The sequence below is a fragment of the Pocillopora damicornis genome, chromosome 9 (genome assembly GCF_964200805.1).
Source record: "Pocillopora damicornis chromosome 9, jaPocDami1.2, whole genome shotgun sequence".
NCBI lineage: Eukaryota > Metazoa > Cnidaria > Anthozoa > Scleractinia > Pocilloporidae > Pocillopora > Pocillopora damicornis.
The window spans coordinates 19,787,957-19,799,489 of record NC_142678.1 but is presented as its reverse complement, the minus strand read 5'-3'; the positions used below and the strand labels follow the sequence as shown (position 1 = coordinate 19,799,489).

Here is an 11,533-nt window from a genome sequence, read left to right as displayed (position 1 = left end):
TCTAGAAGCCCAAATATTCAATCTCTGTAACACGTTTTGGAGAGAATCGACAACGTCCCTCTAAGACGGAAGATTCGAGAGCTCGTCAGTCCTTAACTAACTGTCTTATCTCCGTGAGGGAAGAACTTTCATTTTTTTCAACTTTTAGTCCCCAATTTTGTCACCCGGTTCAACTAGTTCTTTCTCTCTTGGGTAGTCAGTCCTATTTGGGCTGTTGTTATCGGAGGGAAGAACCTTTCCTATTTTTCACCTGGTTCTGTCTCCCACGGGTGGTCAGTCCTACTTGGGCTGTTGTTATCTGAAGGCAGAACCTTTCCTTTTTTAATTTGGTTCTATCTCTCTTAGGGTGTTGGTTCATTTTAGACTGTGCGTTTTTATCTTATAACAAACTTATTTTGAGTATGAATCGCGAAATAATAAAATTTACTTGTCTCGATCGTTCATATTTTTTCCTTTGCAGATTTAATATAACGTAAACCATGTAAAATTGTGATGAAAAAGCCATGTTTGTTTCATTAGAAAAAGTAATTCTCTTCTTGAGATGACAAACCAATATGAACTGAATCATTTATAGTAAGTGCACGTACCGTTGACTGGTAATTTCCCGTCGATGATGTGTTTGCCTTGGTGGTGTCTGCCCTCAAATCCCATGGATGTTTCATTAACAAATAAATAACAAATTTAGGAATAAAAAACTCGTCATGAATAGGAACAATAGGTGAGCTAAATTACACCTGTACGTCGTTAATTAAAAGAAAGTTCCGTCTCGAAGTGAACCCAAATCGCCGGCAAAACAGCTTTGTCTGGAGAATTAATACCTGAATATTAAATGAATGGAGAGGAATAGTTTCTAGAAACCTTGAATGGAATGTTAAAAGCTTTTGGTGTTTACAGGACCAGTTATTTCACAGAAGAAGGCAATTTAAGTGGCTGAGAAAACATTTCAAAACTCAAATACGAGGCATTTTTTTAGTGTTAGTACTTATGAGTGGTCCACAAAATTCTCTCTTTTCCTTTAAAAAACTTCTCTGGTCGATTTTACATTCTTATATCTGCACTGAACTAGTCATTTTCTTTTATTAAAAATAAACTTCTTCTGTAAACTTGGTTCCTTATTATATTCAGTTCAAGAAATTACCTATCTTAACTCAGGTTATTGATTACAGCTGTGGATGTTATTTCCAATTAAGTATTCGCAAGATACATGGGTAGAAGTTTTACGAAAAGAAATCTTTAAAGCGGTGATAAAGACCGTGCATCTTATAATAAGGAGTTACATAAAAATTGCGTTGTTGAAAGTTGGAAATAATTTCTTAATTAAAGACTTTATTTTCTTACAAGGTTGGTCATAAGTAAAGCAAACATACTGGACAAGACTTCAAAAGTGTAATCATAAATTAGACAGTCTTATTGTTTTAAAACTAATACAGTTGTAATCTCATATTTTGAATTAAAAATACTTTCATGAGAAATAAATTTATTGACAGTCTTGCGTTTCACTGTCCCACAGGCGGAATCGTAATTAGAGCATGTTAAGTTGAGTGCAGCTGAACCGAAATTTCGGATGGAAGCGTACATTTGCTGTATTGAGTTAATTTTGACCAAGCCCTCTACTTTATCGTCCTTAAACTGCAAAATACTATCGGAGATGAGCTATTTCCTAGAACCTAAATTTGAATTTTTAAAAGCTGTCGGTTAGTACCAGAGAATATTTAATTTTAAAGAGGAAAAGTGACAAAACTTTTGGAAATAGAATAACACGGTGACATTTATTTCTTTAGATTAATAGGTGCATTTTTACTTAATTTAAGACTAACTCCAAAGGGAAAAGAAAGTATTCACTCCTCATAATGATTCCGATTTTTTTATACTGGTTAGTTGAAGAATCCTCAATGATTTTATTTTCGTTCCACTCAACGCATCGCGTTTCATTTTTTATCATTTAGATGTTTGTACCGTTTCTATCCTTAGTCTACTCTCATATCACCAAAAAAAGAAATGGAAATGCATGTTGCTCGGCTAAGAAGTTAAAGCTATTTGAAAGAAAAATTTTATATGTAGTTTTCCTACCATCAATCTACGCTCTCCTAAGGTTGCGAAGAGGCAGGTTTGCTGGGGCGATACGAGAAAGGTCTGGGACCCTGCAAACTAGCTGTGATAAACCCTCTCTGAATCCTGGCATCCGAAGAGCGTAAATTATAGGATTTACAAGTGAGTTGGCTGAGAAAAGAACTACCAAAGCCATATCAATATGAAAATGATGCATCTTAAAACAAGCGGAGGAAAGGTGAATACATGTTACATACATGATTGTCCCTGGTAGAAGACAAAGTAACGATGCAAGTGAGACGATAAGCGCAGTACCCGTCAGTTTGCTTTCTCTTCTGGACCTAGAATGGATTTGAGGATGACGACTACATCGTACTTTGATAACAATGAGGATGTAAGATACACAGATAACAAATAGAGAAACTGCATAAAAAAGGTTATACAAGTATGTATTAAGTTCAGCTGGATCAGCAATTTCCCATAAAAAAATTTGAGCGGCTTCTCTAACGATAGGTATTAACCAAATGACAATAATTATGGCTCTATAAACCCATTTCCTCACAAAGCGATGCCTGAATGGACAAAATGTTGCGTGTAACCTCTCTAAGGAAATAGCAATAAGATTTGTAAGGGAAGTAAAATAGAATAAATGTAGAAATACAAGAGATAAACGATTGGACCAAATAGTCTCTCGTCTGTAATTCCATAGAGAACAATACCACTCCATTTTTCTTTTAATCTGCAGCGGCCCACAGACTGCGCCCACTAAGAGATCGACAATCGTCAGATGGATGATCAAATATGTACTCTGCCGCTGTAGCTGACGCTTCTTCTTCGCAAAAACAACAATGGTGATGATATTAAGGATGACAATGGCCAGACATTCGATGATGAGGACCACAAGCCATGGAATGCATTGCAAAGTTGAGGAGAAAGGCTGCATTTTCTCCGAGCTCTGTTAGCTGCCATAAAAATAGTAGAAAACAGTTCAATTAAAGATAACATGAAATATGACTTCAATATTCTCAATAAAGATATATGTCAAATATTGCTTTTTACGCTTCTTTAACGTGTTTTGAAAAACTTAGTTTCGTCCATTGACTTAAACTGATCCTCATGTTTCTTTATGCGAGATTCATATCCGGAAATTTGATCATTCAGCCTGTTCCCTTTTTTCCATTTTGAAAAAGACGAATATAATAATATAGAACTTTTTCGATGTTCACTGAATAAGCTGAAAGCTTTGCCACTAGTGATCTCAATTGCTTGAAGGAAATTTATAGCCTCCAAAGACAGATGGCAACAAACAATTTAGAGATCTTCCGGAAATATAGCAGAAAGACCTCGTAGAAAGACCTACTCCTCTTCTCGGTACCGCTATTAAGAAATATGGTTATTGTTGCTACCGCCTTGAAAATTTCAAAGACAAATTAACCGTAGGTACGGTGAAATGTAACGAACATTTTTAAAAGCAAAAGCATCTCTTATGTTTTATTTTCTACCTCCAGAAGTTTAATCATAATCTTTTCTCGCTTCGGGTAAATTTCTTCCTTTGTCAATATCATAAGCAACAAGCTAGAGAAAGATATCTTTTTCGTCGCGTTACGATTATTAAGATCATCAATGACACATTTCCGTCCATATTGATTCAGTTTTCCTCATCTCATCGAAGGCAAAATTTGCAATCGAATCTTAAGAATATTTTGAACTTACCTCACTGATAACGAAAGTGTTTTTATCCTTTCAACGAATTGAGTTTGAGTCAAATGCAGAAAGGGCGGTTTTCAAATAGAAAAGAGAGTAGCATGCTGAGGAAGAGTGCAATGCAGACTAAACTTATCACTTTTAGAAGTCCAATTTAGTTTTTTCCGAGTGATTGACAGATAATAGCTGAAAGGAAAATGGCATTTTTAGTGCAGCTAAACAAAAATTACAGATAGAGGCATCCGCCCATAACCTCGGCGATTGTTATTGTGATTAACGTCCTGTCTGGAGGCAAATCCACCCACAAAACAGCTGAATAGAGAATCAACATTAGCACATCAAACGAGTGGAAATAAATAGTTTCAAAATCCTTGAATGATGGTTTGAAAGCTTTTGGTTTTTACGAGAAAAATTATATCATTGAAGCAGAAGAAAGGGAGGTAATTAAGCATCATCATTTAAAGGCATGAAAATAAACAATCTAACATTTAAAAAACTTTTCCACATGCTATTATACGATAGTAAAGATGGCAAGAGGAGATCAAGTCCTCTCTTGAACATGATAAATGTTGTACTCGGTAATGAAACAGGAAGATCTTTTCATCGTCTCGTCAAGAACGTGTAACGAAGGAACAAGCTTTTCGCAAGGTCTGAAAACCCTCAACCGTTTCATAAGCATTAAAAGAAGGAAACAAAACCAAAATTCTAAAATTTTCCACAGTCTTACAGAAGATTTTCCATAACTCCTCTCCACCCATTTTAACTCGCTTTACCTCCTCTTCCGAAAACTAAAGTTTGTAAACGAATTAAATTTTACTAACATACCTCACTGATAACGAAGTACTTCGTATCCTCTAAAAAGTAAGTAAGAGCCAAATTTGACCAAAGGCGCTTTTCAGAATGAATAAGAAAACAACAAGCTAAGGAATAGAGATAGAAAATAAACACACCACTATCAAGAGTCGAAATTAGCTTCAAAATGTCTGACATATGATATCTAACCCTAGGATGACGGAAGACGTTTTGAGTGCAGCTGAACAGGAACGACAGGTAGGCTGTAACTGGCCGAGAAAACACAATGAATAAGAAAAAAAAAAGCTAAGGAATAGAGATAGAAAATAAACACACCACTATCAAGAGTCGAAATTAGCTTTCAAAATGTCTGACATATGATACCTAACCCTAGGATGACGGAAGACGTTTTGACGTTTTTCATTTCTTATGTTGAGACTGAACTAATAATTTTCTTTTATTAAAAATAAACTTATTTAGAAAATATGCTTTGGATTATATTTCCGATGAAGTATTCGCAAGATAACTGCGTAGACGTTTTATGAACAGAAATCTTTAAAGCGGTGGTAAACACTGTGCATGATAAGATTTTATTGGAAACCAAAAAATAAAGTGGAAATGCATGTTGCTCGGCTAATAAGTTAAAGTTATTTAAAAAACAAACTTCATCAATTGTTTTCCTACCATCAATCTACGCTCTCCTAAGGTTACGAAGAGGCAGGTTTGCTGGGGCGATATGAGAAAGGTCTGGGACCCTGCAAACTAGTTGTAATAAACCTTCTCTGAATCCTGGTGTCCGAAGAGAGTAAATTATAGGATTTACAAGTGAGTTAGCTGAGAAAAGAACTACCACACCTATGTCCTTCACCTTATCATAGTCAAACTGCAGAATGCTCTGGCAGATGAGCTATTTCAAACTTAAGTAACACTCAATGATGACCTTCCCAGACCCTCACAATACATTAATCGAGACACTATGATTACAAATCTCTTTTGATAAAAACTGATCGATCTTCTCGGAGTTGGGTGAGGGGAATATATTGACTTAGACGTCAATAACACTCAGAGTAATTTCGAGAAGTCACTATACCTTTTTCAATTGAAATAGAGTTTAAAATTTAAGGCGGTTGAAGCCGGGATAAAGTTTATTACTTAACTATTTAATTCGCAGAAGTGATCAAGATGAAATAATATCCTTACATTATCTGGCAAAAAGGTAATGAAAATATTCAAGCTTATCAGGTAGAAGTTGTTCATTTGATCTTAAACAAAATTCTCATAACTAAATTTACAAGGAAATGGGCAACAGGTAGAGGGGAGAATTAACAATCAGATCTTGGGAGTTAAAGGGTTAAAGAGCAGAGTGCAAGTGTTAGGATACATGAGTTCCTTTTTTTCTCTTATCTGTCTATTTTTTGTTTTGTTTTGTTTTTTTGCTTTTTCTTTTTCGTTTCTATTAAGTCTCCATAAATGGGTGGATCGCTGATAAAGTGAATATTTCAACCCGAATCAAAAAACACAGCTTTGGAAAAATTACGGTTTACCAGTATACCCTCTGGAATTTTCAGGACCTGAATTTTTCAAAACCATTGCAAAACGTTCTTAGTTTGGGTGCAGTTTAGAGAGAATATCCGGTAACCCGAAAGGGCCACAAGTTTTTTTGGTAGACGCAATTTTTTAACTGATAAATAAGAACTTTTTTTCTTCCCTGAAAGGCGGGATTGCAGGGGGCTGTGTGTCAACTCCAGAAGTCATTAATTATGGTGGCTCTTGCGGCAAGGTGTTAGTTGATTCGGATTGGGCTGGTCAGCTTAGATCAGAATTGCAATTTTTATCACAACCAGTTACCAGGATTGTCAGTGACGATAACAACAGAATTCAGTTTCCCCGGCCTGAATGAAATAATAAAGAAGCTCGGCTCTTTTCCTCATTTCAGTTCTCGGTCCCTAATTACACTTTGAAAGAACGCAAAAACTGATGGCACAAAATCCTTTTTTTGGCAAAACAAATACTCGCTGCTTGAACACATCAAATTCAAACATCCCTCGTACTTTCCAACCATTTATCTGAAATGTTGTTAATTTCCAAAGTGGTACATCGACTTGGGCTATTACACGATTTAAAGTACTTCTAAGGTATTGGGCCGGCTCTGAAAACTAGAATTAATTCCCTAAGAGTGTAATAGGATTAGTACACACACCTCCCTCGGTCAATCAATCACACAAAGAGAACCTCAGCAAACGTACACGCAAATGCAAATGCAAGGGATTACACGTGTGAAACACCCCAACGCAAATGCAAATCCAAATGCAAACGCAACCGTCAACGCAAGTGACAAGAACATTTTAATTTTCTTAAACTTGCATTTGTGTTCGTTTCCCACACGGTTGAATCGGCAAAAACTCAATCATTGTCGGTCATCTTGGAAAAATACCTCTACTGCGCTTGCGTATCTATCTTTCCCTGGGTTTGCGTTGGACGTGTGAACTCACTCGCATTACCATTTGCGTTTACGTTTGCATTTGCATCGCACATGTGAACCAGTCTTCAGATCCTTCGATGGAATGACATACCTATAATAACAGAGCTGAATAAGTTTTCAATCTGACAATGTTTCTTTTATGTTGAGCCATGCTGTTTCCATTTCACGACGTTCTACCATTCTCATAAAAAAAATGATAAACAAAATAAAAGGTCGGCGTTTTGGACTCTTTTGCTTTCGCCGGTCAATAAATGGAAGATATTTGCGGTGGCGACAAGGTATGAATTCTATGTTCGAGTGCCAAGCACAATATCTAAAGAGTGAGCGCAGTAAACGAGTGAGATATTATTCATGCCACAAGAACATCAAATTCATATCTTTGAGCTATCGAGTAATTTTCTTTTCAATTATATGGACAATAAATATACGTGGTTAAGATTGTAAACCTGACTTTGATATTAATTTTGAGTATTAATAGAAACAAAATTCCCGGTGCCCAAATTCTAAAAAGATTTACAAGTAACACCGTCAGTTAGGCCAAAATATATGTGAACTGGTTTTATAGGCTTAATTAAAATTCGATTACTGACACTGACTAAAATCATCAGATACGTTTATTTTCAGCTTCTCTTCAATACAAACCTTTGAAGGCTGTTCAGCACGGACAAATGAAAAACTGTCCTGTGTTTAGTCGCAACTTTCGAGAAAATCCTTGAAAATCTTAATTTTCTCGTTCTCTTCTTGTTCGGGAAATGCATTTACATCCTCCTCGCTTACACAACGAATCTTGCTAACAATTAATATTCAAAACAACAAACAAAACAACTTCATTCAGCAAAGTTTAAACTGGCTTGAATTATGTCGTCGTTTGCTTTGCGTAAAGTGCTTTTCGATTAGGCAGTAAAAGCCTTTTTTAGTGTTCACACAGCCTCGTTAACATATGAGGGTCGGGGAGGGGGTTGGGAAGGGAGTGGGGAGTCCCTCTGAGTTCTTCATCTCAGGTTTGTTAAAAGTCCCATTTATTTTAATTCAAGTCAAGCTATCATACAAATGATCATAACGTCGAGTAAGTTGAGTATACTGTTTTTATTCAAAGGCAAAATTATACTGTATCAATTATCTGTTCGTAAATCACCTGCGTAGTTTTTCTTACTTACTCAAGATTTTAATGGAAACCAGAAAATAAGATGGAAATGCATGTTGCTCGGCCAAGAAGTTAAAGTTATTTAGAAACAAACTTAATCAATAGTTTTCCTACCATTTATCTACGCTCTCCTAAGGTTACAAAGGGGCAGATTTGCTGTGGCGTTACGAGAAATGTCTGGGACCCTGTAAAATAGCTGTAATAAACCTTCTCTGAATCCTGGCATCCAAAGAGCGTAAATTATAGGATTTACAAGTGAGTTAGCTAAGAATAGAACTAGCACAGCCATATTAATATGAACATTCATGAAATAAGTGAAGGAAAAGCCAAGATATGATAAATATATCATCGCTGGTAGAAAACAAAGTAACGACACAAGTGAGACGATAAGCGCAGTACCCGTCAGTTTTCTTTCTCTTCTGGATCTATAATGGAATTGAGGATGACGACTACATCGTACTTTGATAATAATGAGGATGTAAGATACACAGATAACAAATAGAAAACTGCATAAAATGGGAGATACAAGTAAGCATTAATTACCTCGAAATAACCAATTTCCCATACGAAAATTATAGCAGCTACTCTAACAATAGGTATTAACCAAATGACAATAATTATGGCTCTATAAACCCATTTGCTCACAAAGCGATGCCTGAATGGACAAAATGTTGCGTGTAGCCGTTCTAAAGAGATAGCGATGAGATTTGTAAGGGAAGTGAAAGAGAATAAATGTACAAATGCAAAAGATATATGACGAGACCAAGTAGTCTCTCTTCTGTACTTCCATTGAGGACAGTCTTTCGACATTCTGTTTTCAATCTGTAGCGGCCCAGAGACTACGCCCACCAAGAGATCGACTATCGCCAGATGGATTATCAAATATGTACTCCGCCGCTGTAGCTGACGCTTCTTCTTCACAAAGACAACAGTGGTGATGACATTAAGGATGACTATGGCCAGACATTCGATGATGAGGACCACAAGCCATGGAATACACTGCGAAGCTGAGTAGAAAGGTTGCATTTTCTCTGAGCTCTGTTAGCTGCTATGAAAATAACAGAAAACAGTGCAATTTGAGATAAAACGAAATATGATTTCAATATTCTCAATAAAGATATATGTCAAATATTGCTTTTCACTTTTTTTATGTGCTTTGACTAAGTTTCGTCTGTTAACTAAAACTGATCCTCGTGTTTTTTTTATGCGGATATGAATACACATCATGGCCTATTCCTTTTTTTCTTTCTTTCAATAAAGACGAATTTAATAATAATTATAGAACTTTTTCGATGTTCACTGAATAAGCGAAAAAACTTTGCCACTAGTGATCTCAATTGCTTGAAGGAAATTTATTGCCTCCAAAAGCAGATGGCGACAAAAAATCTAGAGATCTTCCGGAAATATAGCAGAAAGATTTAGTAGAAAGACCTACTCCTCCTCTCGATGCCGCCATTAGAAATACTGTGGTTGTTGCTGTTACTGCCTTAAAAAATTTCAAAGACAAATTAACTGTAGGTACGGTGAAATATAACTAACATTTTCAAAAGGAAAAATATCTCTTACGTTTTATTTCCTACACCCAGAAGTTTAGTCATAGTCTTTTCTCGCTTCGGATAAATTTCTTCCTCGGTCAATATCATAGGCAACAAACTGGAGAAAGAGATCTTTTTCGTTGCCTTACGATTACTAACATTATCAATAACATATTTCCGTCCATATTCAGTTTTCCTCATTTCGTCGAAGGTAGAATTTGCAAACGAATCTTAAGAATATTTTGAACTCACCTCACTGATAACGGAAGTGTTTCTAACCTTTAACGAATTAAGTTTAAGTCAAATGCAGAAAGGGCGATTTTCACAAAGAAAAGAAAGCAGCATGCTGAGGAAGAGTGCAATGCAGACTAAACTTATCACAATTAGAACTCCAATTTAGTTTTTCTGAATGATTGACAGATAATAGCTGAAAGGAGAGCGGCATTTTTAGTGCAGCTAAACAAGCATTACAGATAAAAGCATCCGCCTAAACTCCGCAATTGTTAGTGTGATTTAAGTCCTGTATCGTGATAAATCCACCTACAAACAACTGAATAAAGAGAATCAACATAAGCATATCAAACGAGTGGAAATAAATAGTTTCTAAAATCCTTGAATGGAGGTTTGAAAGCCTTTGGTTTTTTCTGGAGAAATTATATCGTTGAAGCAGAAGTAAGGGAAGTAATTAGAGCGTGTTAATTTGAGAGCGGCCGAACCGAAATTTTGGATAGAAGTATACACCTGTATTGCCTTAATTTGAACTAATTTCAAAATGCAAATTTCTCTCGGAGATGAGCTATTTCCTAGATCACGAAGTTGACTTTTTTAAAAGCTGTCGGTCAGTAACTGTAACATTAGAGGGAAAAAATGATCCAGTCGTCAAAACTTTACAAAATAAAATTTCACGGTTACATTTAAGAAGACATCCGTGCAAAAATCAAACAAAAATTAAATTTTTATGGCAAGGGTCAAAGATTTAAATTGTCTCAATTTTTGCACACAAGTAGATCTTAGTAAGACAAGAAAGGTTGTGCATTTTTGTTCCTCAAACATGTTTTTATTTTCACCCTCCAGAATCGATGGATCGGGTCATAACAGGTCGAAAACTGAACACTTTCGCTCGGTTCGCATTTCAAAGATATTACATCAAGGGAAATCTATCCAACGTTTGCTCTTTCATAAACTCTTCGTCATCTGAAAAATGTAAGTTGTGTAGGAATTAGTTAGGTAGAAGCTTTTAGCAATGCGGAAAAGCAATGTGCTCTCTTCCGTTACAAAAAAATGTCGGTGAACAAAACCTCTTTTTCTCACCATTTGCCAATATGCAGAATTCCACCAAATTACGTATGTAAATTACCGAAGGAATGATCTTCAAAATGACGTAAAGTTTTCTTTGGACAAATGTTTTCTCGCGACGCAGGAAACTCTTCAAAATAGCACACGGAAGACATAAAATCACGCAATATGTTGATTGCGTGACCAAAGAGTTAAGGAGCATTCCTGCCTTTGAAACTACTCAAAATCGAACAGGAGAACCTTTTCAGAAAGAAATAACAAATTTATACCCATTTTTGTTAAATTACTTTGTCTTTTATCATTTGAAGTTTTTTTCTTCAGAGATATTCTGCCATCGTTCTGTCTAGTACGATTATGCACCAATGCCAGCAACGGTATACAATTAAAAACTTTGCTGGTCTGTCGCGTACGAATCTTAAGTTTCTGTCCCTTGTTTGACTTGCTTACCCGTGCCTTTTAACTAGCCTACGGTAAACGAAAATCCACAAAATGTTACCTTACAGAGGCCCTCGCAGGAGTTAAGTGAGTGCC

General features: G+C 36.0%; 1 protein-coding gene and 1 pseudogene across 1 annotated transcript; both read right to left on the bottom strand.

The window, feature by feature from the left end:
* Positions 1-1,373: 1,373 nt before the first annotated feature.
* On the bottom strand, positions 1,374-3,007 carry LOC149040533 (adenosine receptor A3-like). The gene has a single exon (XM_089182470.1). The coding sequence runs from the start codon at positions 2,990-2,992 to the stop codon at positions 2,078-2,080; it is 915 nt and encodes a 304-aa protein (XP_089038596.1). The 5' UTR covers positions 2,993-3,007; the 3' UTR covers positions 1,374-2,077.
* Positions 3,008-8,105: 5,098 nt separating this feature from the next.
* LOC149040532 (uncharacterized) lies at positions 8,106-9,197 on the bottom strand (annotated as a pseudogene).
* Positions 9,198-11,533: the final 2,336 nt, after the last annotated feature.

Excerpts from the sequence above, each read along its gene's own strand:
- LOC149040533 (XM_089182470.1), bottom strand. The coding sequence starts at position 2,992 with ATGCAGCCTTTCTCCTCAACTTTGCAATGCATTCCATGGCTTGTGGTC.